Source organism: Pollachius pollachius, assembly GCF_949987615.1.
Source record: "Pollachius pollachius genome assembly, chromosome: 20".
Classification (NCBI taxonomy): domain Eukaryota; kingdom Metazoa; phylum Chordata; class Actinopteri; order Gadiformes; family Gadidae; genus Pollachius; species Pollachius pollachius.
In genome coordinates, this window is record NC_136953.1 from 1,233,968 (window position 1) to 1,261,589 (window position 27,622).

Sequence of the window (27,622 nt, forward strand, 5' to 3'; positions counted from 1 at the left end):
AGAGAGAGAGAGAGAGAGAGAGGAGAGAGAGAGAGAGAGAGAGAGAGAGAGAGAGAGAGAGAGGGGGGGGGGGGGGGGGGGGGGGAGAGAGAGAGAGAGAGAGAGAGAGAGAGAGAGAGAGACAGAGAGACGCAGAGAGAGGGGGGGAGAGAGAGAATGAGTTTTTGTGTGCCTGTGTGTGTGCGTGTGAGGGAGAGGGAGAGATACTGCAACGTATCGTAGCAACCTGTGGATAGATTATATGCACAATGCTCTAGATCGGTTCTCCAAGTTGTCCAAAAGATGTCCAAACAACACCATCATCAGCCTGAAGTGATGCTGACTCATACATTTACTTTATGACACAAACATCGAGTATACAAGCGGTTTGAGGAGCAGGCCTATTAATGGCGTCCTGCAGATGTCGTTAAAAAGTAAGGATCAATATATCAGAATCCGAATCAGTTACTTTTACAGTACACAAGAGTAAAAACCTTAGGCTTGGTTGCTCAACAGCTAGATAGCAGCAACAATGCAAGATAAAGTAAATAAAGAACTAAAAAATAATAAAAATAAGTCAAATTTAATGGTGCATTTTACAGGTGCAAAGCCTAAAGCCGACCAATAAGACCCTGTCAGACCATTAAGACCCTAACAGACCATAAAGACCCTGACGAAGACCATTAAGACCCTGTCAGACCATTAAGACCCTCACAGACCATTTAGACCCTGACGAAGACCCTTAAGACCTTTTTGTTTGCATAGCTTGACAACACTGGAATAGCCTCCGCTTAGATCTGGTGGTGGGCAAACAAATTTTCATGACCTTATGTCAAAATGCTGAGTCTTTAAAGATTTCAACTGATTGCTTTAGCGCCCCCTATCATACTATTTTGATGAAATTTAGCCTGGTTAACCTTGACCGATGCTTCTTTAAATACACCAAGTTTGGTGATGATTGACTCAAGTTTACCCCGACTTTTTTCACCCAACATTGATTGGGCTAATTTGGACGTCCAGCCACAATTTTGTTACAGGTTCTTGGACAAATGTCTACAGGATTTCATGACTGTAGAAGAAAAAGGTCAGCAAATATGTCTGTCAAAAGTCTGTATTTTCAGTTAATTGATTTAGCTCCCCCTATTGCCCGATCTGGGTACAATTTGGAGAGGTTGCATCTTCAGTTAATTGTTTTACGCTCTATAGCCCGATATGAATACAATTTGGAGGGTTTCATCTTGACCCATGTGCCTTTGACTACACCAATGTTGATGATGATTGGTTTAAGTTAACCTTGTCTTTGGCATTAAGTTAATTTTGGTTGATTTTGAGCCTCTGGCGGCCATGTTGTTTTCTCAACATGCCTATTTTACTTGAGCAGTTGGACCTTTGCTCCTTAACTTCCACTAATTTGGTCCCGCTCAAATAAAACATTCCGTCAATGAACTGTGGTGATTTTAGTCACATGTTACGCCCATTTCTATGTCACCCCTTAATTGGAAATATGTTGAGTCTATCTTGTTCAAAATTAGATTCTGAACAACTTTTGTATTGGAATCAAGATCATAGGAGTCCATTTTAATGTTGATATAAGCATTTAAGTCTGCACGAGTTTTAAACCACAGCCTTTTTAGAAGTCAATGGTTTCTGGGTGCTTTAATCTTTAATTTACAAACTTCCCTTTACGTCAGATTGAAGACATTGGTCCTAAGCTGTGCTACAGGATTTTTGTCTAAGTGAAAATACCTAGGATCCTTAGGGAATTTAGTGTTTTTAACAAAGGTCAAGATAGTCGTAGATCAATCGAAATAAAGTCATAGGTTTTTGAGGCATATTTGTTCAACATGAGGATATGCATGTGTGAACAAAGTCTCATGACACTACGTCAAAGCGGTTATGAGATTGTTTTGTTTGATTGATTTGTTCAAAGTTTGCATTTTTGGACTGTCGCAATAGCGCCACCTTTGGGCCAATCAGTGCAATATTTGCTCTCTGAGTCAGCTCTTTGAGTCAGCCTCTACAGCTGTAGTAAGTTTCATAAAAAGCGTGCGAACGGTTCAGACAGACGGATAGCATATCCATATAAACAAAATGCTCCAGACTAACCTCAATATGTGAGACTTGTAATGACTATAGCAGGCTATTTGTGACTCTTATTGAACTCTGATCCTTAATGATTTCGAGCTAGATATAAGGGCCTTGTAACTTGGGCCATATTGCTTGCAGGTTTCGTTTTTAATGACAATATGGAATCAATAGCCATCTTGCCAAGCACATATGGCAACCAGAATCATCCCCAGTCTTACCAGTTTACTATAAAATATAAATATATAGCCCCACTAAATAGGACTCTTATATCTTACCTCATCCCATTGCTCATAAGGTCTTCCATAGGCTGCAAGATCTCTCTTCCATGGGAAGTTTTTAGCAGTTGGACAAGGTTTGACCAACTGCTTAACTAAAACTCCTTATTGAAGAGATCACGGAGTCTAGCGGCTGGGAAACGCCAATACGTCTAGGACAAGACGAGTCTTCATCTTTGGCAGTGTTGGAGCTGGGCTCCAGTCTCTGCCGCCGTCTGTGGGGACAGCGCCCCCCAGCTGCCAAACAGCGCAGACGCAACAGGGGAGGGGAACTGTGTAGGCTGCGTTCTAAATAGCATACTTCTTTTTTTTCTTCTTTAACGTTTTATCCTTTTTATAGTAGAGTGAGTAAGACAGGAAGGTATGTGAGAGAGCGGTAAAGACATGCAGCAAAGGACCACGTACGTACTGTTGCACACAGTTGGCCTATCCATACAATCTGGACATACTACAGGTACACTGATCAGAACACCTGTAGGGCCACCCTTCGACATCCTGAGGCTCAGGACGTAAGATACGTCATGTGACGTATCTTCTGCTTCAAAGCATGCTGGCTTGCATACCGCGAAATGCGACCGGATGTAATACAACGTCCTGGTGTTTTTTTGCATACTGTATTTTCATAGATATGTATTGGGACATACTATATGTTTCAATAGTAGACAGTCCTACATACTAGCCCAGGGGGAACCAGGCCAATGTGTGCTCTTCCATCTGGCCGTCTGTCCATTCAGACAGATCTCCAAGATGGCTGCTGTTGAGGTGTCCCCCGCTCTGTGCGCTGATTGGTTGATTGGTAGATTGGTTGATTGGTTGGAGGGTCCAGCAGTGGTTCGGGGCTTGCCCGATGATAAGGGCCCTTGGAAACCGAGAATGAACGGAGAGGTTCAGGGTTGCGGTGGGAAAGTCAAAATCATCCGACCTTTCCCCCAAAGGAAAACTCTCATGGATAATGGTGGCCCTCACTCACACCCCTGTCCACTCATATTTATGGACATAGATCCTAATAAGTATGATTGTATGGAAAATAATTGTGGGTCATTTATGTTTTGGTGAATTGATGAATGGTGGGACGGCCTTATTTCCTCTCCTTTGGTAAAGGATGGTCCAGTGTGACCAAAAGGAGATAAGAAGGGATGCTTTGAAGCACCTTGGAAGCATGGAGAGGATTCAAACAGATGTTATCATGGCTGCCACTTCAATACTTCCAAGACACTTCAGTCCGTTAGGAACCTTTCTAAGCAAAACAAGACTATTGGACTGCCGCCCAAGACGTAGAAGCATTTGCCAATTAGTCTGTTGATATCAGGCTATATACAGACATCATTAAACAATAGCCTGAGATTGGCGTTTATCGGATGAAATTGATGGAAAATTAAAAGCAGTTGGTCCCCTTATTTGCGTTGTGATTAATAAGGTACATATCTTATCTTTAACGTGAAGTCTCCGATGTAATCCAAAAATTACCCATTGCATTATTTATTATTTAAATGACCTGTTTCTTTAAATTGTTTTTATTTTAAACATAAATCTGAAAGTACACAATAAATCACACAGATTACAACATTGTCATCTTAACTTTTATTAATTACAACATCACTTCTGCTTAAAAAATGGCACGGTTTCCCATTCTCTGTAACATCATTTAAAAATCTACAAACATAGAAGCAATCCCTTTGTCAAGAACCTGAGGAATATATATACTTCATACCTCACACCTAAACCCCCACCATGAACACAAACAGCTCTTGAGATACAGTATACCAATAGTTTAGTTTCAAATAACCACCAGTAATGGAAAACTTTGCAAAAATCTAACGCTTACGATAAGGACCAACCAGTAGTCACAAATGTTCACATTCAGAGTTTGAAAACCAACCAACACTTTGTGTTCTTTATTTTTGTTGTTAATTTCTTTGTGTGTTAATAAACTAACATGAGCATCCTCTAACTCCAGCCGTCCCGTGAGGTTGAAAATAGTTTCTCTTTAGAAATGTCAGCTTTAGAAATGACTGCGCTGAAAACAGCAAACTGTTGTGTTTAGTTTTTTTTAACACAGAAGAGGCCAACGTATAAAAATGTTTACTTAAACGACATTCAGAACTGATAACGCTCATCTATCCATTAGAAATACAATATAATTATCCTGCAATGTTATCCACAGTGAACCACATATTTCCCATAACATATCCACAATTTCCAGAATTCTGAAGAAACACATCTTGGGCAAGTTGAAATTTACAGCAATAATTATTTTGTGTAAAAAAAAAAAATCACTTTATATTACCTTTTTCTGGTACTTTGATAAAACAGCCATGGAGTTGTAGGAATACACTATCTGAATTTGAGCCTTTAAGTCATTTCCTGTAAGCATTTGCTGGTGAGTTTTCTCAGACAGGAATTAATAATAATGAAAGGAGAAAGAGTGACATGGAATCTGCCATGGATAGAACTTTATAGCTTTCTGAATAAATAAGTAACATAACTACTGTTCAATATAAATATATCCAATAACAATAATCTGTTCATAAGAAAATAATAGACTAGAAAATTCATCTTGGCAACCAATTGCTTGCATATAAAAAGGATATGCTGCAGAAAACCAACACATGAGTCAGGTTTAAGAATCAAATCGGTGGGACATGTTATCGTGAACTATGTTTGTTATGTCTATTACTTATAGATAGTTACCACTCAGATAAAGGAATATAATACTAGGGTTGAAGTTTACATAGTCCACTAGAGGGCTTTTACTCTGTTAGCCATGGTAGTCCAGTGCTGTGGTAATTCTGTGTGGCCTCTTAAAAGCATAAACAAAAATATGCCATCGAATAAAAATGGCAGTTTCTAAGATTAATTGGGATTTTGCTAAACATTACAAACCCTGCTGGTTTGAAATTACTCAAAAAGTGGATTATAAATGTTTATTTTTTAATACAACTTATGAACTTCATCTAAACTTAAAAGGAGTAATCAATGGCACAGGTTGAAGCTCAGGGGTTCCAGGAAAAGGTTTAATATAAAGCGGTTTGGAGTGTGGTTTGTCAGTTACCGTTGGGCAACAGCATTGGAACACCACTCAGCGGTGCACCACAGAGTTTCATTTCAAAGTTAAGGTCCCTTAAGCATTTGTTGCATTTTTTTGCATTTTTTGCGTAACTATCACATGGTCACAGTGAACACAATATAAAAATCCCATTTATATATGTAACAAAACCTATAAAACAAAACCACACATGTCAACCTCTATTAAATAGTACGACAAAGTTATTCTGGTGGAAAAGCCACATTTGGAATGAGGCAGGTTTTGTGAATCTCAAAGCACTCGCACCAACAGAGAGAGACACACACACACACACACACACACACCCTTTTGTCCATGCTAGAGTTTTGGTTTTTTCCCCCAGAACTGTCCACTGAACCGTGTTCTGCTCCGGAACTGTAATCTGAACAGAGTTTTCACTCCCAGAACTTCACATTCGGGCAGCAACTCTCTCGCTCAGGTACAGCGTTCTTCCGACAGCCACAAAAGCGTCCGTACTCTGGGCTCCTCGCGGGTTACGGTGTGTAGAGAGATCCTCACAACGGTCCGGTCGGCTCCCAGTGAGGGGCGGGTGGGGGTACGGCCGCTCAAACCATTAGCCCACGTTGACATCTTATCTGCAGTATTGTACCTTTACTGCGAGGCCGCGGCCTCAGTACTCCAGCGGTGCCCCTCTCAGGCCTCCACTAGAAAGAGATGGAGTGCACTGGTTGACATGCTGTCTCCATACTGGGAGCCCATGTTCCCAGTAGGGGCCTCTAGGGAATGGAAGGCAGGCTGTGGACTGAATGCAGCACTCGGATGGAGGAGTGGGAAAGCGGGAAGGCACTGTCGTTGCTATGACGATTAGCGTGGCGAGGGCAGACGGAGCGTGTCACGCCGGGAGTGCCGGCGTGAAGCGGGACCAGGCAGGAAACCAATCACCGTCACCAGGAATACGGACGATAGGCCATCCGACTTCCTGCACCGATGAAGACACACCGCCCATAGACCTGCTTGTGTAGTTACAGGTCAGCTGAATGGGGATGGACGGATCCAGAGGGAGAGCCAGCCGTGGTGGCAGACGCCCTCCCAGCACTGAGGCACACAGAGCAACGCGTCAGAGTGAGGGGGAACAGTCTTAACCGTGGGCGGGATGGATAACGTTCATCTGCCACCAGCTTGAGACCTGAAGGAAGAGAGAGCCGGGATGCCATTATTCTCCGTCAGATGGCCATGGCCATGTCTCTGAACACTTGGTGTGTATCAGATACTGGTTGACACTACGGTAGTCTTTCCTTGCCTGTGGAGCATGACGATTGTCACTAGCTTCCAGTACAACAGACTCTGGGCCCTAGCTTCCAGTACAACCTTCCCTGGGCCCTAGCTTCCAGTACAACAGACTCCAGGCCCTAGCTTCCAGTCCAACAGACTCCGGGCCCTAGCTTCCAGTCCAACAGACTCCGGGCCCTAGCTTCCAGTACAACAGACTCCGGGCCCTAGCTTCCAGTACAACAGACTCCAGGCCCTAGCTTCCAGTCCAACAGACTCCGGGCCCTAGCTTCCAGTACAACAGACTCCGGGCCCTAGCTTCCAGTACAACAGACTCCAGGCCCTAGCTTCCAGTCCAACAGACTCCGGGCCCTAGCTTCCAGTACAACAGACTCCGGGCCCTAGCTTCCAGTACAACAGACTCCGGGCCCTAGCTTCCAGTCCAACAGACTCCGGGCCCTAGCTTCCAGTACAACAGACTCCGGGCCCTAGCTACCCCTCATGAAGGAGGACACGCCAACAGGCCTGTTGGTAGAGATCTGCCCCGGGCCCAGCCTTAGTGTCAGGGCTGCTCCGCCCATATCTAACCATCAGACTGAGGGGGAGGGTGGAGGCAGCAGAGCTCCCTCAGCTTTACTCATCTCCACAACGATACAGGGGATGCTTAATAAATAGGCCTCCAGATAACTACAGTATGGTCTTAAAACGAAACCTTAGTGTAAGAGCTTGCGCTGTCCCTTCAGATTGAAGGGACAGACAGAAACGCCAACGCAGTACTAATGTTGTAGACCACCAGACTCAATGTCCCCCAATATAAACTAAATAAATAAACTAAAACGCAAACAAAAGCCACCAAACCCCTGCAACGTTAGCAGTGCCACCCTGTAGTGTATTTCTCACACGCACACGCATGTACTTGTTAATGGCCCCGGTACCATTTGTGCGCTGCAGACGCCCCCTAAAGACACACAGAGTAAGGCAAAGGGTCTAGATCCATCAGGGCTGCCGTACTGCTCCCCATCACTCCCAGGTCATTCCCCCAGCATCATTGGTTACCATGGCAGCTCCGGGTACTGAACTGGAAGCTTCTTAAACCATGTACGAGCAATAGCTCTGCTCCCATGGCAACCCCTCCTTCCTGTGGGGGCGACTAATTGGATGTTGGCTCTGACATTTTTGGGGTTTTATTGAGGCATCCAGTGGGGTTGGGATGGGTTGAAGTGAAATGTTTGAGATGATCCAGTTAGTGTTCTGCAGCTGACAAGGTTGGGATAGGGTCGTCATGGGAACGTGTTCCCTGTGGTCCACTGACCAGGCCCACAAGCCAGTGAGAGAGTCTGTGTGTTTGGAGTGAGGGGCCCATACCGTCCGACTGCCGTCAGAGGAGACAGGATAAGGCCAGCGGGACCAGCACTGCGGACAGGAAGTAGGCCACTCTGTAGAGATGGAGCGGAGAGAAGGTCACCATGGCAACGCAGAGGGGCAGGGCGAGGTGGCAAACCACATGGAGGAGTCTGCTGGAACGAAAGATCGGGACCAATCAAAAAACAGTGGCCAACTTTCTGTTTCCAAAAATACTACCAAAGCAATCCCTAGATAACTACATCAAGAGCAAGCTTACAGACATCGCGATCTTTACTCTAGATAAGTAGTTATTTCACTGCAATTGGACAGCGATATGGTCGGGGGACTAGAATTTAATAAACTCAGTTTACTTGTGTGAGAGAGCAAGAGAAATAATGAATAATAACACAACAAATAAAACATATCAGCTGCAGTGAATGAGCTGGACGGCTGCAGAGGTGGAGGTAGAGGTAGAGAGAAAGAGGTAGAGGTAGAGAGAGGTAGAGAGAGAGGTAGAGAGAGAGGGAGGTAGAGAGAGAGGGAGAGGTAGAGGTAGAGAGAGAGAGAGGTAGAGAGAGAGGTAGAGAGAGAGGGAGGTAGAGAGAGAGCGGTAGAGAGAGGGAGGTAGAGAGAGAGAGGTAGAGAGAGAGGGAGGTAGAGAGAGAGGGAGGTAGAGAGAGAGAGGTAGAGAGAGAGAGGGAGAGAGAGAGGGAGGTAGAGAGAGAGGGAGGTAGAGAGAGAGAGGGAGAGAGAGAGGGAGGTAGAGAGAGGGAGGTAGAGAGAGAGAGAGAGGGAGGTAGAGAGAGAGGGAGGTAGAGAGAGAGGGAGGTAGAGAGAGAGGGAGGTAGAGAGAGAGAGAGGGAGGTAGAGAGAGGTAGAGAGAGAGGGAGGTAGAGAGAGTGGGAGGAGGAGAGAGAGGTAGAGAGAGAGGGAGGTAGAGAGAGAGGTAGAGAGAGAGAGAGGGAGGTAGAGAGAGAGAGGGAGGTAGAGAGCGGTAGAGAGAGAGGGAGGTAGAGAGAGAGGGAGGAGGAGAGAGAGAGGTAGAGAGAGAGGGAGGTAGAGAGAGAGAGGTAGAGAGAGAGAGAGAGAGGGAGGTAGAGAGAGAGAGGTAGAGTGAGTGAGTGAGTGAGTGAGTGAGTGAGTGAGAGAGTGAGTGAGTGAGTGGTCGGTCTCTACCTGTGGCTCAGTGCATGACAGCTGCAGTCGATGAGCAGGACCATGGCAGCGAGCAGAGGCAGAGTGTGCGGCCAGAGTGAGTCTGGGTCCAGCCGGGTAGAGTACCTGGTCATAGACAGGGAGGACTGGTAACCTAGCAACAGGTCTGTTCATATAGAGAGAGGACTGGTAACCTAGCAACAAGTCTGTTCATAGACAGAGAGGACTGGTAACCTAGCAACAAGTCTGTTCATAGAGACAGAGAGGACTGGTAACCTAGCAACAAGTCTGTTCATATAGAGAGAGGACTGGTAACCTTGCAACTAGTCTATTCATATAGACAGAGAGGACTGGTAACCTAGCAACAAATCTGTTCATATATGGCGAGAGGACTGGTAACCTAGCAACAAATCTGTTCATATATGGCGAGAGGACTGGTAACCTAGCAACAGGTCTGATTATATATGGCGAGAGGACTGGTAACCTAGCAACAGGTCTGTTCATATAGAGAGGACTGGTAACCTAGCAACAGGTCTGTTCATATAGAGAGAGGACTGGTAACCTAGCAACAGGTCTGTTCATAGAGAGAGAGGACTGGTAACCCAGCAACAAGTCTGTTCATAGAGAGAGAGGACTGGTAACCTAGCAACAGGTCTGTTCATATAGAGAGGACTGGTAACCTAGCAACAGGTCTGTTCATATAGAGAGGACTGGTAACCTAGCAACAAGTCTGTTCATATAGAGAGAGGACTGGTAACCTAGCAACAGGTCTGTTCATATAGAGAGGACTGGTAACCTAGCAACAGGTCTGTTCATAGAGAGAGAGGACTGGTAACCTAGCAACAAGTCTGTTCATATAGAGAGGACTGGTAACCTAGCAACAGGTCTGTTCATATAGAGAGGACTGGTAACCTAGCAACAATCACGTTTCGGCTCTAAAATTCCGTAGATGGCGGAGTTGATGAATTCAGTTTGAAACAGGGCAGAATTAGTTAGTAGTAAGATGGCTTTTGATAGCATCTTGGTGTGGTTAAGATCAAGGCAAGGGTTTTAGGGAAAACAACGACATTATTATGATGCAAAGCGTCATCAGAAAGGGACAACAACAACATCATTATTATGCGTCATCAGAAAGGGACAACAACAACATTATTATGACGCGTCATCAGAAAGGGACAGGAACAACATTATTATGACGCGTCATCAGAAAGGGACAGGAACATTATTATGATGTGTCATCATAAAGGGACAGCAACATTATTATGATGTGTCATCAGAAAGGGACAGCAACATTATTATGATGTGTCATCAGAAAGGGACAGCAACATTATTATGATGTGTCATCAGAAAGGGACAACAACATTATTATGACGCGTCATCAGAAAGGGACAACAACATTATTATGACGCGTCATCAGAAAGGGACAACAACAACATTATTATGACGCGTCATCAGAAAGGGACAACAACATTATTATGACGCGTCATCAGAAAGGGACAACAACATTATTATGACGCGTCATCAGAAAGGGACAACAACATTATTATGACGCGTCATCAGAAAGGGACAGCAGCAGCAGGCGGTGTCTGGTACCTCAGGTTGCGGGCCCAGTGGAGCAGCGCGGGCGCGCTGAGCATGATGGGTAACGTGAAGAGGGCAGACAGGGAGAGGTGGAGCTGGAGGTCGCTCCTCACCTGCTGCAGGACGCCCTCGGACAGCAGCGCCCCCCGGCCGTTCCTCTCTCTGGAGACCCCCGCACCGTTCTTCTGCCCCTCGCTGTTCTTCTCCGGAGCCTGGGGGGGGCGGCAGCGTGGGACATTCAGTGGGTTTACTTTGGCGTTGCTTTAGGATAGCGTGAGACGGACGTGAAGGTATGGGAGATGGAGGGGAGGACATGCAGACAAGGACCACGGGCAGGGATGGAAACCCAGCCTGCTGCCTTCAGGCGTAAGCTTTAACGGCCCCCAGGTGCAGTCCACTGGGTAGGCTGGTACACTGACCTATCCAGCACACATCTAGGTGGACACGCCCACTTGTGACGTCACGGTCCTTTGGCAGGCTAATGTCCCCTCCGCTGCAGACATGCCAGTGAACTGCAATCCCCCCCCCCCACTACCTGCCAATTACTATTCTGTGTGTTGATATCCTGTGAGTTCACAGCAGCTCTGGTTGATCTCACCAGATTCAGCATGTGACTCAGAGAGCGTTCAGTCATCTGCAGACGGACGACCTGGACACAAGGGGAGACATCATTACACGGTGAGATATATATATATACACGGTGATTCTGGAGGTTTGGTGGTTCTGACCTTATCCATTTACTCATCGTAAAGACACACATCCCCAAATATGCACCAAATACCATGAAAGTAAAACTCAAAGTTAATCTCTCTGTCCCACTAACACGAGGAGAGAAGTCAGTCTGCGGAGTTCTGTCCTCCCACTCACCCTGTAGAGGTGAATCAGGAAGGCACTGACGATTGCAACGGCCCCACAGGAAGTCCCGCCCACTATGCTGAGGACCAGGATGAGGAGGGCCTGCCCCCGCCGGCCCAGAGTCCCACAGTCCGGGGACACCGACGGTCTGGGAGACCCGGGTGACATACGTTAGGCGGATCCGGTTCGGGTAGTTACGAGTGTATCCCTCAAACGAGAAAGTTCAAAGCCATTCACAAATTCAATTTCCTAAATCAGACTTTAATTTGCAAGAATGTACAGAATGTACCGTACCCCCTCGATTTAACGTCAAGCTCTACCAGTTCCCCTGACAACCTCTCCAGTAGGATTGACATTACTGAGCGTGTGTTTTGAGATGTCATGGTAGCTCACTTCCTGTAGTTTGGCGATTTCGCTATCCCATGCAAACAAAACATAAAGAAACAAATTGCAAAAAAAAAACACTGGAAACCCCCACAAAGAAGAAGCTCCCTCCCGCGGCCCTCACCTGGTCAGAGGAGCCACGGCGAGGGAGAGGAGGGCCAGGGAGAGACGCAGCAGGGCGCTGCCCCAGAACGCCACCGTGGCCCCCAGGAGGTACAGCAGGGGCACCAGGAGGCGGGGCCACTCGTCCACGGGCCCACCCTCCAGGGCAGAGTGGTCGGGGGCCGTCGGGGGCAGGGCGTCCATGGCAGGGAGGCCCAGCGCCGACCAGGCCTCCTGGAACTGGCTGCACCTAAGGGGTGGGAAGGTTACAACCATGGTGGACTGGAGCAGAACCAGAGAACCAGGACTAGAGACTAGTAGGACCAGGACTAGAGACCACCAGATGGACTATCATACAACCATGGTGGACTGGAGCAGAACCAGAGAACCAGGACTAGAGACTAGTAGGACCAGGACTAGAGACCACCAGATGGACTATCATACAACCATGATGGACTGGAGCAGAACCAGAGAACCAGGACTAGAGACTAGTAGGACCAGGACTAGAGACCACCAGATGGACTATCATACAACCATGATGGACTGGAGCAGAACCAGAGAACCAGGACTAGAGACTAGTAGGACCAGGACTAGAGACCACCAGATGGACTATCATACAACCATGATGGACTGGAGCAGAACCAGAGAACCAGGACTAGAGACTAGTAGGACCAGGACTAGAGACCACCAGATGGACTATCATACAACCATGATGGACTGGAGCAGAACCAGAGAACCAGGACTAGAGACTAGTAGGACCAGGACTAGAGACCACCAGATGGACTATCATACAACCATGGTGGACTGGAGCAGAACCAGAGAACCAGGACTAGAGACTAGTAGGACCAGGACTAGAGACCACCAGATGGACTATCATACAACCATGGTGGACTGGAGCAGAACCAGAGAACCAGGACTAGAGACTAGTAGGACCAGGACTAGAGACCACCAGATGGACTATCATACAACCATGATGGACTGGAGCAGAACCAGAGAACCAGGACTAGAGACTAGTAGGACCAGGACTAGAGACCACCAGGTGGACTATCATACAACCATGATGGACTGGAGCAGAACCAGAGAACCAGGACTAGAGACTAGTAGGACCAGGACTAGAGACCACCAGATGGACTATCATACAACCATGATGGACTGGAGCAGAACCAGAGAACCAGGACTAGAGACTAGTAGGACCAGGACTAGAGACCACCAGATGGACTATCATACAACCATGGTGGACTGGAGCAGAACCAGAGAACCAGGACTAGAGACTAGTAGGACCAGGACTAGAGACCACCAGATGGACTATCATACAACCATGGTGGACTGGAGCAGAACCAGAGAACCAGGACTAGAGACTAGTAGGACCAGGACTAGAGACCACCAGATGGACTATCATACAACCATGATGGACTGGAGCAGAACCAGAGAACCAGGACTAGAGACTAGTAGGACCAGGACTAGAGACCACCAGATGGACTATCATACAACCATGGTGGACTGGAGCAGAACCAGAGAACCAGGACTAGAGACTAGTAGGACCAGGACTAGAGACCACCAGATGGACTATCATACAACCATGGTGGACTGGAGCAGAACCAGAGAACCAGGACTAGAGACTAGTAGGACCAGGACTAGAGACCACCAGATGGACTATCATACAACCATGATGGACTGGAGCAGAACCAGAGAACCAGGACTAGAGACTAGTAGGACCAGGACTAGAGACCACCAGATGGACTATCATACAACCATGATGGACTGGAGCAGAACCAGAGAACCAGGACTAGAGACTAGTAGGACCAGGACTAGAGACCACCAGATGGACTATCATACAACCATGATGGACTGGAGCAGAACCAGAGAACCAGGACTAGAGACTAGTAGGACCAGGACTAGAGACCACCAGATGGACTATCATACAACCATGATGGACTGTAGCACAACCAGAGAACCAGGACTAGAGACTAGTAGGACCAGGACTAGAGACCACCAGATGGACTATCATACAACCATGATGGACTGGAGCAGAACCAGAGAACCAGGACTAGAGACTAGTAGGACCAGGACTAGAGACCACCAGATGGACTATCATACAACCATGATGGACTGGAGCAGAACCAGAGAACCAGGACTAGAGACTAGTAGGACCAGGACTAGAGACCACCAGATGGACTATCATACAACCATGGTGGACTGGAGCAGAACCAGAGAACCAGGACTAGAGACTAGTAGAACAAGGACTAGAGACCACCAGATGGACTATCATACAACCATGGTGGACTGGAGCAGAACCAGAGAACCAGGACTAGAGACTAGTAGGACCAGGACTAGTATCATGTTGCTTTAAGGCCCCCCCCTCCCGAGTGGCCCAGTCTGATGTGATTGGTCAGCACGCCCCCTCTGTTGCGATAGGTCCAACGCCCGCGCGTGTGTCGGCTAGTTCAAGTTGTAAACATTGCGGGTAGCCAGGAGGCGGGACTTCTGCACTGCCCAACGTTTGGGCACAAACAAGCTGCTTCACGCACTTATGCGTGCTTCACGCACTTACTTGGGCGCGAATACTCCCCCCGGTGAAACTCAGATTTATTGAAGTTGAGCAGACATAAAACATGTATTCATACGTCATGTAACAGACTGAAGCAAAGGGAAAAGTCAAAAAAGCATGATACCACCCCTTTAAGAAGGATTCATCATCGCAGTGTTTGAAATGTGCCATTTTGTGGTGATGACAAAGGGGACTCAGGGGTCTAGAAGAACGCTCTAGTACATCCGTTTGTCACGTTGAACTGTGGTTAGCAATACAGTGTGTATCGTTGGTTAAATTTGAGGAAGTATTAAGAGGAAGATTTCCACGCACGCACACACGCACGCACGCACACTTTACATTTCAGGCAAAAATGAGATGGGATTAGCAAAAAATAAACTAAATCCATTCCATCATGATGGAAAGGGAGGAAAGGGGTTGCCCTCATGATTCTTTTCTATAGCTCGTGCAGACAGGTGACGCCACACCTCTCTGCCCAGGGAGAGGCATCTCGCCCAGGGACACCTGTGGTCCATATGTGGCAGTCCAATGAATGGGGAATAGTGTGAACGTCCATCGTCGTCATCATCGCCGGTGGGAGGGCTGTACGGTTGCAGGGTAGTAGGGTCGCGGCTGTGAAATGGACCCTTACCCCAACAGCAGGTGCAGGAGGTAGACGGGGGGGGCCACTTTGTGAGGCTGCAGGCCCCAGCCCACGGCCTGGCTGGCCTCCAGAGGCTTCCCGGTCCTGGCGATGGACCACAGCTGCTCCCCGCAGGCCAGCAGGAGCGTTGCGGCCATGTACACGGGCAGCTGGGGCCCGCAGAACCGCAGCACCTGGGGGTGGGGCGCAGAGGACAGAGAGGCTGTTAGCCCGGCTAACAGCGGTCAAATCACTGTTGGAACGCAGCCATGACTTAAAGTCCTTCACAATGAAACCAGGCAGGTACACACATATGACACAATCACTGTATAACTGTTGTTACAGTTGTTTCCCTGATTGGGAAAAAAAGATCTTGACATTTGGAGTACAAAATACAGCTAATACAAACACTGATGAATCACTTCATTAGTATTATTTTAACACGACGTCATAAGAAACCCCCGTCACACCTCTCAGTGATGGCTCATGGGAAATGCAGTCTGTTTTCTGAAAACGCCTTGATACAGGACTGTATCTTACCTGTCCCATAACCTTCTGGAAAGAGGTCCTCACCAGCACCTACAAAGATAATAAGAAAACACTGATCAGTTCTACTGACGTTGTGTCCCGACAATTTAAAGGGGTGATATCATACCCCCAGGTGAGTGCTATTAGCCGTTACAAGCCGTTTGAAAATCAACCTTTTCCTGTGCTTTTGTGACATCACAAGTGGGCGTGTCCACCGAGATGTACGATGGATGGATCAGCAACATTTGCTTCAGTCCACTGGGTAGGCTGCTGGACTGATCTAGCCAGCATATATCTAGGTGGACACGCCCACTTGTGATGGCACTAGGGCACAGGGAAAGGACGATTTTCAAATCCTGATTTCACAATCCCACTTGGTGGTATGTTATCACCCCTTTAATATACTGAATCACATTCCCATTACCTAGTCCTGGTGGATGGTATTGATGGGAGCTGAGCCTCACCTTGTACTGGCAGTTTGGGGCGGTGTGCAGCTGAAGCAGAGCTGAGGAGGCGTTGCCCGGGCGACTGGTGTGGAGCATCCCTGAGATCTCAGTCACAGAAGGAACACTGGTGGAGGGAACGTAATCAGACACTACTTTAGGAGGCCCATCATAGTGGGCTGGCTTATGAGGGCCATCATAGTGGGCTGGCTTATGAGGCCCATCATAGTGGGCTGGCTTATGAGGCCCATCAGATTGGCCTGTCTTATGAGGCCCATCATAGTGGGCTGGCTTATGAGGGCCATCATAGTGGCCTGGCTTATGAGGCCCATCATAGTGGCCTGGCTTATGAGGGCCATCATAGTGGCCTGGCTTATGAGGCCCATCATAGTGGCCTGGCTTATGAGGCCCATCATAGTGGCCTGGCTTATGAGGCCCATCATAGTGGCCTGGCTTATGAGGCCCATCATAGTGGCCTGGCTTATGAGGCCCATCATAGTGGCCTGGTTTATGAGGCCCATCATAGTGGCCTGGCTTATGAGGCCCATCATAGTGGCCTGTCTAATGAGGGTCATCATAGTGGGCTGGCTTATGAGGGCCATCATAGTGGGCTGGCTTATGAGGGCCATCATAGTGGGCTGGCTTATGAGGGCCATCATAGTGGGCTGGCTTATGAGGCCCATCATAGTGGCCTGGCTAATGAGGGTCATCATAGTGGCCTGGCTTATGAGGCCCATCATAGTGGCCTGTCTTATGAGGCCCATCATAGTGGCCTGGCTTATGAGGGCCATCATAGTGGGCCAACGTATGAGGCCCATCATAGTGGCCTGGCTTATGAGGCCCATCATAGTGGGCTGGCTTATGAGGCCCATCATAGTGGGCCAACGTATGAGGGCCATCAGATTGGCCTGTCTTATGAGGACCATCATAGTGGCCTGTCTTATGAGGCCCATCATAGTGGGCCAACGTATGAGGCCCATCATAGTGGGCCAACGTATGAGGCCCATCATAGTGGGCTGGCTTATGAGGGCCATCATAGTAGCCTGGCTTATGAGGGCCATCATAGTGGCCTGGCTTATGAGGGCCATCATAGTGGGCTGGCTTATGGAGCCCATCATAGTGGGCCAACGTATGAGGGCCATCATAGTGGGCTGGCTTATGAGGGCCATCATAGTGGGTTGGCTTATGAGGGCCATCATAGTGGCTTGGCTTATGAGGCCCATCATAGTGGCCTGGCTAATGAGGGTCATCATAGTGGGCTGGCTTATGAGGGCCATCATAGTGGGCTGGCTTATGAGGGCCATCATAGTGGGCTGGCTTATGAGGGCCATCATAGTGGGCTGGCTAATGAGGGCCATCATAGTGGGCTGGCTTATGAGGGCCATCATAGTGGGCCAACGTATGAGGGCCATCATAGTGCAGACGTATAAGGGCTATCATCGTGGGCTGGCTCACAAGGGCCCGGTTTTGTCCACTAGAACCTGTACATAAATGGTACACTCTTTTTTAAGAGCACACACACACACACACACTTGCCTGGCAGTGGTTAAGTAGTCCTCTCTGAACCATGGCACCTTCATCCGGTACACGTTGGCCATTCTATCTGCAGAGCAACGTAATGAAATCCACATTCGCACCCAAGATTTATCCATACTCGTGCCCACGTTAACATTCAAAAGATCCAAAGCTCCAACCATCTTACCCTTTTGTACTTTGCAGTGGCTTGTGACCGTAATTCTGAAAGACTGGTAGACCTACGGCACAACGAGAGAAGTTAAGCTGTGAAGTCCCAGGTGGGGAATGCTCTGCGTGTCCCGACCGTCACACACCTGGTGGAAGTGTTCCAGCTCCACGGTGTGCAGGAGTCCAGAGGAGTTCACCGTCACCTCACTGGAGGTCAACCCTGGACGGGCACACGTTGGGAAACACTTTAGCTCACGGGTTAAACACGGCAACTTAAGGAGCTCTAGGTACGATTTAAGAGCTATTATTATTCGTACACCGTTCCTGCTCTCTCTCTTTACAGCTCTCCAAACCGCGCAACCAGGACAATAACCATGAGTGACGTACCGAAGGAGAGGACGTGTGGCACGGCGACGGACACGGCCTGGGCCTCCTGTCTCTGCCACTCGCACTCCACCGTGAACTGGAAGACAAACAACCCCACGGCCACGTCAACGCTCACCCAAACAAAACTCACATTGGACTGCTGTCCCATCGCTGAGATGAACCGTCTCAACTCCAGCAATACTGAAGGTGTGCCCATGGCTACGCACCACACACGTATTGTCAGAGCTCACAGCGCTTGGCTGTCGTTTAGCGTCCTCACCTGCTTGCCGTTGAGGTTGGAGGCGGCGACCACCAGGTGAGAGACAGAAGACAGGTCGCCAAGGCTCAGTATGAGCACCTGTGTGGGCCAATCAGGACACAGCACGGTCAGACAGGAAGATAATATGATATGATAGACGTGAACTCAGATAGATCTGTGTCAACTTGGGTCAGCATGAGTAAAAAGTGTTGCTTGAACTTGCACACCATGCCGTTTAGTCATTGAGTAGCTTCGGTTGTGCTAACTATCAACCAGTATAAGGAGGAAATGACCTTATATGGAGGTAGGAGTTCTGTTCCACGGGACAGGTCCACGGCACGAACACTGTTCAGAGACACAGAGAAAATAACATTATTCTAAAATAAGATAAGATTATTAATCAACTTATTTAAATGATTGAATTGACCCCACAATGCACCACAAAACCACAACAAGTAAATACAATATTGGTCCATGTGTCCATGACATTCAAGCTGCAGCTACAACTGGATGGGTGAAATGAGGAACATAATGGCGCAATGACAATGTCCACAACAGTCCTGATCCGACTGGCTCATCTGGTTTTATATTCTAGAGTCATCATGAGTCAGTAAACAGAGTCCTCTTACCACATAGAGCCAGTCTTCTGGACACATCCATACACCCAGCTGGACATCTCCTACACAGCACACACACACACACACACACACACACACACACACACACACACACACACACACACACAATATCAATTAACCAAGTTTCACATCATCAACCATGGCATATCCCTTGCAGTTAAGGGCACGTAAAACAACCTTGATTACCTTATACTACATATTGAGGCATGAACTGTATATTTAACCTCATCACAGGCCAATGAAAGAGCCTCACCATGTTGTTGCTGCGACAGTAGAAGTGGCTATAAGCCTTCCTGCGACTGGACAGGGCAAACAGGAAGAACTTTGCCTGACCTTCCTGTTGGCGTCACATCCACACCAGAGACAAATCAACCAAACACGTCTTCATCATGAATCCAAACATCTGGTAGTGTGCTGTTTAAAACAAACCTTGCATCCACAATGCATAGAACAAACTTACAAATTAGATTCACAAAACGTAGATTTATGAAAACAACAAAGAATAGTCAAAGGGGTTTGGGTTTAGTAGCACTTTTAAGAGGATACATTTCATGCTAAAACCAACCCTTTTCTACAGCTGAATAGATAATAGACAAGAAATAAACCCGTTCCCGGGGAGACTCTACCTTGGGGGCGCTGTACGCCAGACGCAGTGCATTCACTTCATTCCACGCTTCAGGAGAATCTGCAATAGGTAAACTAATTAAATGACAGACTGTACACTTGCCTTTGATTACCATTAGCATTAAGAATGTGAAATGAAAAGAACTGCCTCCCTGCCCCTCTTCTGCCCCCACCCCCTGGAGGTAAAGGGGTACCGTGTGTGACGTGTTTACCTGGCAGAGGGAGGGGTGGCTCTGGGGTCTCATCCAGCATCCTGACGGGGTGCCTGATGAAGTGATGGTGCAGCACCTCCGTCCTCCTCGCCACACTGTCTGTGAACTGAGCAGCGCACACCCATTGGTGAGCTGCTCCATGGGAGGAGCTTAGAGATCAGGGTGGGTGAAGTGTGGAGGGAGGGTGTGGCCACGGGGTTTCACTCCCAGCTGAAGGTTCTGGGGATGAGCCCTACATCCAGCCCAGTCTACCTGTAGGGCAGATCCTCTCCACTAACGACGCGAGTTTATTCTTTTACTGCAAGTGCATTTTAGACGAAAGGTGTCAAATAGTACATACTAGTACTAAATAAAGCGTTTTAGGTAAATAGTACACACCCGAGCTATATGGTGTTGACACGACAATGATTCACTCCGAGGCCCTTTGACAGTAAATTAAGCCAATTGCACTGCGATACTGAATGCATTTACAACAATTCAGGCAATCTTATCTCAATAAATAGATTTCTGCATCTAAACCTCGCAAAGACTTGAATGCAGAATCTGTAAGCTACGGGACAGGATTTTAATATCGGAAGCATTCTGGTTCTGGTTTGTGACGGAGTTCCATCAACCAATAAGACTTGAGCAGACTGTGGTTACATGGTAAGGGCAGCTAAACAAACGTGTGCGGAGCAACAATCACCGAACCTATTGGCTACCGTCCGACGATGATTTAGCGTTTTATTAGTTTGATATCGGTTTAAAGAGACTGGCCGAAATTTCGTAGTCATCAGAAACACGGAAAACAATGTTGAATGAGAGAAAGCCTAGACCCGATAAATCCGTTATCGGTCTTCACCGGAACCCCAGAACTATGGCCCGGTACCCCCTGGGTAAATCGTGGGGGATGGTTCCCTGAGATTTGGGGCAGTAAGACATAGCCTAGCGTGACTGCAGGTATCAACAGGGAGGTAGGTAAGGAGGAGGGTACTCCTGACCCATGAGCCCGCTCCTCATCCTCACCTGGTTGGTCTCGGGCTCGATGAGGTCAAAGAGCGCTCGCACTGTTGCCAGGACCAGCTCTTTGCACCTGAACACAGAGCACAGAGAGCGCCTCTGTCAGACATACAAGAAGGAGAGGCGGCGTGGTGTGAAGAAGAGGAGCCATCTTACCAGACGATGGACAGGTGGTCTGTGGACACCCAGGTCCTGGGAACAGCAGTCGCCTGGAGGGGGGGTGCCCAGAGGAAAAGGTTGCAGATTGGGGAAGAAAGTAGGTTCTCTCCCACACGGAGCTCTGCTGATTCCGTTAATCAATTGTAAACGTTAACATCAAATACAGAATAAAACCTTTTAATTCGGAATTCTGGGATTGCTGCCTCTGCAAAGAGATTTTACTTTTGAGAGCTTGAGTTTCAACCTGCATTACAAATGCACATAATGGCCTCAGATCCTCACCCTAAATCTGACACAAACCTTACCAAGCATCTACTGAAACACATAACTTAACCAACGAGTCTGGGGGACAAACGGGGGGCGGTTCAGATTGATAACCGCCACGCAGGCTGAAGGTCTCACCACCAGAGACAGCTTGTTGGGGTCTCCCGGGGAGCAGGGCAGGGTCGTCAGGCCGGAGCGTACCTGGTAGTCACGGTAACCCCCCCCCACTGACAGCACGGTGACGTTGGCCAGGCTGTCTGCGTGCCTCACCCACCTCTCTCGCACCGCAGAGTAGAAACCTAAACAAAATAGACACCAATAGAAACACAGAGACATACACAATACTAGAGTGAAACGTGTTATCTAATACGGGTTGGATTTGAGTTTATGAGGACCGTAGTTAGGATGGTCTCACACAAAATAAGTGATCTGGGGTTAGTAAATAGTAGAATAAAATAAAAAGAGTTCTTCAAAGAATGAGTTGGTCTAAACACAACGTTGGGAGGTTCAATCCCTGTTCAACTGTAAGTATCCCTAAGAAGGCGGTCCAGCCCTCCCTCCCTCCACCACCAACATATGCCTCTCCATATGTCCATCCAGCCATCCACATTCCTGCTCTCTATACCTGTAACCCACCTCCCCAGGGCCACCCATCGGTCTGTCTGCTTACCAACCTAGCGGCCTGGCAATCAGGCAGGCCACTGTGGCCCGTGTGAGCATGTGCCAGGCAGACGGACGGACAGACAGACAGACAGAACGATAGATACTGAAATCCTCCCTGAAGGGGGGATTAGGGTACTACAGAAATAACACAACCAAAAAAATGGTCATTCAAATAGTAGGTGACGTTGTGCGACAATAGAATAAATGAAACCTAAGCATAAAATGTTAAATAGAGAAAATAAAACGAAAAAAAAAGTAATTGCATTTAAGAATTTACATTTAAGCGCGATTAACTGTCCTAGGTAACTGTTCAAGGTAAAAAAGGTGGGAGTGGTAATCAGGCGGCAGCATGTCTCCCCACCCAGCAGGTGTGTGTCCAGGGCCAGCACGGGGGCCAGGTGAGGGGAGGCCTGGGTGACGATGAGGCCGACCAGCGGAGGTCTGAAGCGGGGCAGGGTGAAGAGGGCGCGGGCCACCACCCCCCCCATGGAGTGGCCGACCAGGACCACAGAGGTGGGCGGCCGTTCCTGGCCCTGGGAAGGGGGGAGCAGGGGGTTATGAGGCAGGGCGGACCTCCGGTCAGACACTCAGTGGTGGACGTGCAGACAAAGAAAAACATGCATTTAACTACAATGAAACATATTCAATCCATTTATACATCTCTATGGTCCTGTCTGAGGTCTCGTGCTGCCAGTCTTTGTGTTAGCAAAATGTATGTACGTCTGTCATGTCCGCACAACTCTGTGAAAAGGCTCCATTGGACTTTGCCTGGAACATGGTGGTGAATAAAATTGTGAAATAGAATCATGGTTTAATTTTGTACGTCCTCAAAAGGCCTTACGCCACTGAAGTTAAAGGGCAGATATCTCTTCCACATGCCCCCAGAGGGGACCGGTCCATCCGCTCAGGGGTATTTCACTGCTCTTTACGGACCAGTCCACCTGCTCAGGGGTGTTTCCATGTGCTTTACAGATCGGTCCACCTGCTCAGGGGTGTTTCCCTGTGCTTTACGGACTGGTCCACCTGCTATGAGGTGTTTCACTGTGCTTTACGGACCGGTCCACCTGCTCAGGGGTGTTTCCCTGTGCTTTACGGACCGGTCCATCTGCTCAGGGGTGTTTCCCTGTGCTTTACGGACCGGTCCACCTGCTTGGGGGTGTTTCCCTGTGCTTTACGGACTGGTCCACCTGCTCGGGGGTGTTTCCCTGTGCTTTACGGACCGGTCCACCTGCTCAGGGGTGTTTCACTGTTGTTTACGGACCGGTCCATCTGCTCAGGGGTGTTTCCCTGTGCTTTACGGACCGGTCCACCTGCTCGGGGGTGTTTCCCTGTGCTTTACGGACCGGTCCACCTGCTCGGGGGTGTTTCCCTGTGCTTTACGGACCGGTCCACCTGCTCGGGGGTGTTTCCCTGTGCTTTACGGACCGGTCCACCTGCTCGGGGGTGTATCGTGGTGGTCTACAGGGCTGTCGTTGTGTGCTGACCTTGTAGAGGCGCAGCACGGCCTTGATGCACTCGTGCAGGAAGAGGGTCTGCTTGCGCAGGCTGCCTCCGTACAGTGCCACCAGCTCCTCGTTGAAGTCCACGGTGAACACGTTGAGGTGCACCCCCCGCTCCAGGCTCTCTGCCTTCCTCAGCGCCACCGAGCCCAGGGAGCGAGCTGCACCAGGTGACCAGGGGAGGCGTGGGGGTTAGCGTTCCCTCCGTACAGTGGAAGGGTGTTGAATACTGAGGACGAGGTCTTTATTTTATGTAGGAGAGTTGACCAGCAACAGACATTCATTTGATTCTATTTTAGCACTGATATCTAATTTCATTATTTAACTTACTTATTTTCATTGAAACTTATTTTTTTTACCTTAAATCAAAAGGCACTGCATTTAATATTATCATGCAAGCATTGGAAAACACTGAGCTGCTTTCAAAGTGTCCTTCCTTTAGTCTCCACTGGACCTGATCTCAAACAACTCCCCAAAACAAGGTTAGAGAGCTCCTTAAGCTTTGGTTTTCTTCATGGCTTGTAATAAAATAATAAACCAACAGATTAATTTGATTCCTCCTTAAAGCATGTCACAGTGAAGTCTGCCAGAAAGCGAACAGATGACATCTTAATCTTTTGATTCTGACGCCGGCTGCTTACGCACTAAATCTGCCTGACCCCATCAGGTTCACAGGAGGAGAGTTAAGACCCACCTCTGAACTAAATACGATTTACTGAAGAAAGGAGCTTATCTGTAACTGAAATAGTCAAAGGCTGTGAATGGGCCAGAAAAATCTCTCTCTCGCTCTCTCCTTCTTTCTATCTCTCCCTCCCTTTCCCTCTCCTATTTTAAACATGCAAGTCCATTGGCAGTTATCATCAATGAATAAAAAGTATACTTTAAAGTTCACATTCATATAGTTTGAGGGCTCCTTGTATAGTCCTTTAAATTGAACGTTACTATGGTAATAACTCTTGTGATGGTTTTGCTTTTGACCCTATGCATTACCTGAGCTCGATGGTATTCAGTCTAGTATTATACTAGACTGGTATTCAGAATGACCAGTGTTAACCTTTAACCAACGTTCTAAGTATGAGCCCAAACAATGGGAAAGATAAGAACAGAAAGAAAGGCGTTTCCAAAACCTCCTAAACAAACACACATACACACACACACACACACACACACCATGTAATAGATATGCATCTGTATCACTGTATATGCATATATATGCATCACTCCACCCTTGATAATGTTGATTGTTACTTTAATAGTTATTTTATATATGTGGGCTTATTTTTATTCAGGTAAATGGGTATATTCTGGATGACAAAGGGAGCCAAACATTTGAAGTGACAGAAGGTGACTGCGGAGTAGAATGGCAGCATTCCTTCATGCCACACCTGAGAAACGTAGTACTAGTACTCACCTTCCTACTTAGTAGGGCCGTTTATGACGCTTTAGTTTATAGTTCTAGTAATTCAGATTAAATATATACAGAAGTTCATACTACTATAAATAATAATGTATTTCAGTTCAAAAGTCTCTACGTTGAAAAAAAACTATATCAGTTAAAAGAGTATTGTTACTCAAAATCATGATATAAATAAAAGAATATATAAAATGAATTATAGAATAATAGTGCTTTAAAAAAGAAAGGTGAAAGAGTCCAATGTTTAAAATCGGTCTGTAAAGGCCTAGAACTAGAAGGTCCTCACCTTGCTTGTAACTTCCTGCGTTCCCAGGCAGGAAGAGCACAGGGGCCCCGGTGAGCTTGAGGGCCCGGGTCTCCTGGGCGTAGAGGCCCTCGCCGTACAGGTAGAGGCCGTAGGCCGGGTACAGCCTGGAGACACGCCGCGGCAAGGTGACCCTCTGGACACACACACACACACACACACACACACACACACACACACACACACACACACACACACACACACACACACACACACACAGAAAATGATGAATAGCAACCCAAAAACCAACAAACCATCCTAGTCCAACCCACTCACACCTAACTAAACCCCAGGTCAACGTCTCTATACATGACTGAGTTATTAAGCAACATCTTTCAATGTGTACTGTCACATCCCTAATGTTGTTAAAGAGCTGTAGCTCTCTCCCTGACCTGAACCTTAAATAACTCATGCCGTAAACATGGAGGACTATAGAGTTTCTAAAGATCCCTGCTCCTCCTCTTTACAGACACACTTAAGAAGAATAACATTGTGTTAGTGTTTTTAAAAAGGTCCATATGTTGGTCTGCCCTCAACATTTGTCCTACTTCTACACAGACCACATCAGTACACACACACACACACACACACACACACACACACACACACACACACGTGTACAGATGGTTATGCATTCGCTTGAGAGAATAGATTTTCTGAATTAACCGCAAAATTATCTCAGAATTGAGAGAAAAGTATTAATAGATGAAAACATTCTGTTCTCTTTTTCTGAATGAATGAGATACCTCAAAAGCCCAAGAGAGCTCTCCCTTGGATGGACTACACTGGGTGCTGCTAATCAGCCTAATCCTCCAAAAGACATTTTGAGTACGGGGTCGATATCCCAATGTCTCAAACAACCAAAATAAAACTGGATACAACTTACCAGGACCGGTTGGCTTCTATGAAATAGAATGAATGAGTGAATGAGAGAATCTCTTGGGATGTTGAGGAATCTCGTAATTTCAGAAAAACAAAGCAGATGTTCTACCCCATAAAAACTTTCTCAGAATTCTGAGATTATTAATAATTCAGGGAAACAGAAAAAACAAGAGCAGAATTTATTTTCTCAAGTGAATGCAGTACGCTTGCGTACATATGTCTGTGTCTCTGAGGTTTAATTGAAAGGGGGATAAGGGGGCGGCAGCATTTCGACATGACAGGAGACATGACTCCATAAGTGTGGGTCTGCTGTCACATTTTAAATGCAGCTGTCATTTGTGGAATTTAATCGATGTGTAGTGGGCTATACGCCTTCAAATAGACCCACTTTGCCTACGCAAACACCATTTAATAAAAAACTGCTGTGGGAGCCCAAAAGACCCCTGTTGTAATACTGGAAGGGGGTCTTATCTCCATCATCACTTGATGGGGGGCGGCAGGGAACAGATGGTCTTCACCCCACGGAGTGCTAGAATACTTTCAGGAGACCAACCAGGAACCTGATCTGAGAAGACCAACCGGGACCCTGATCTGAGAAGACCGACCGGGACCCTGATCTGAGGAGACCAACCGGGACCCTGATCTGAGCAGACCAACCGGGACCCTGATCTGAGCAGAACCACCGGGACCCTGATCTGAGCAGACCAACCGGGACTCTGATCTGAGCAGACCAACCGGTCTTTAGGACAAACGAGGAAAACGATCATCCCTTAAAAGGCCAATTAGCAGGGGCAGCATGTGGCTCAGGAGGTAGAGGGGGTTGTCTGGTAACCTGAAGGGTTGCTGGTTCGATCCCGGCTCCTCCTAGCTGAGTGTAGGGGTTTCCCTGATGGACACCTCACCCTGAGCTGGCTGACGTCTTGCATGGTTGACACCGCCGTCGGTGTGTGAAAGTGTGCATGAATGTGAGGCAGTGTTGTAAAGCGCTATGAGTGGCCACTGGTTAGAAAAGCGCTATATATAACCCCGTATACCATTCACTCACCCTGTATTCTGGATACTCGTACATGTAGGTCATGCTGCACCGGTTCTCCTCGGACCCCGTTAGCAGCTCGCGAATCCCCGCGACCAGCAGCACGAGGGCCGCCCCGTAGAAGACCGCGAACCTCATCCTTCAACCGGAACTCAAGATCGGTGATGTGAGACGCTTCGTTTCCATCGCACTGCTCCCGCTTCCGTGGACTCCAGTGGACAATTGCCGGCTGTAGCTCTACAGTAGATACACAAACACCAGGAGAAACCTCCCACTATGAAAACGTAAGGAGGCGGGCGGATAAGCTGGCCAATGGGCGCTGAACACTCGAGGACGGCGGACCAATAGGAGAGCGCAATGGGAGGGCATCGATGGACGGCGAGTGATGTCATCATGTATGGAAGAGGGTGGGGCCGGTGATGAAT

General features: G+C 47.8%; 1 protein-coding gene across 3 annotated transcripts; it reads right to left on the minus strand.

Moving 5' to 3' along the window:
- Positions 1–3,908: 3,908 nt before the first annotated feature.
- On the minus strand, positions 3,909–27,419 carry pgap1 (post-GPI attachment to proteins inositol deacylase 1). Of its 3 annotated transcripts, none has more exons than XM_079757827.1 (27): positions 27,210–27,419; positions 25,265–25,418; positions 23,550–23,725; positions 22,427–22,598; positions 21,541–21,701; positions 21,136–21,188; positions 20,986–21,052; positions 19,981–20,086; positions 19,771–19,829; positions 19,398–19,481; positions 19,136–19,185; positions 18,800–18,851; positions 18,528–18,605; positions 18,269–18,344; positions 18,028–18,101; positions 17,901–17,952; positions 17,735–17,801; positions 16,220–16,325; positions 15,768–15,806; positions 15,237–15,421; positions 12,080–12,307; positions 11,584–11,719; positions 11,315–11,365; positions 10,729–10,928; positions 9,157–9,261; positions 8,002–8,150; positions 3,909–6,553 (listed from the first exon to the last, which is right to left on the minus strand). In XM_079757827.1, the coding sequence occupies exons 1-26, from the start codon at positions 27,333–27,335 to the stop codon at positions 8,015–8,017; spliced, it is 2,793 nt and encodes a 930-aa protein (XP_079613953.1). In that variant the 5' UTR covers positions 27,336–27,419; the 3' UTR covers positions 3,909–6,553; positions 8,002–8,014. The 3 variants fall into 3 exon arrangements, with proteins under 3 accessions (XP_079613953.1, XP_079613952.1, XP_079613951.1); XM_079757826.1 differs by having other exon boundaries at positions 3,909–6,462; positions 8,002–8,153; XM_079757825.1 differs by having other exon boundaries at positions 8,002–8,153.
- Positions 27,420–27,622: the final 203 nt, after the last annotated feature.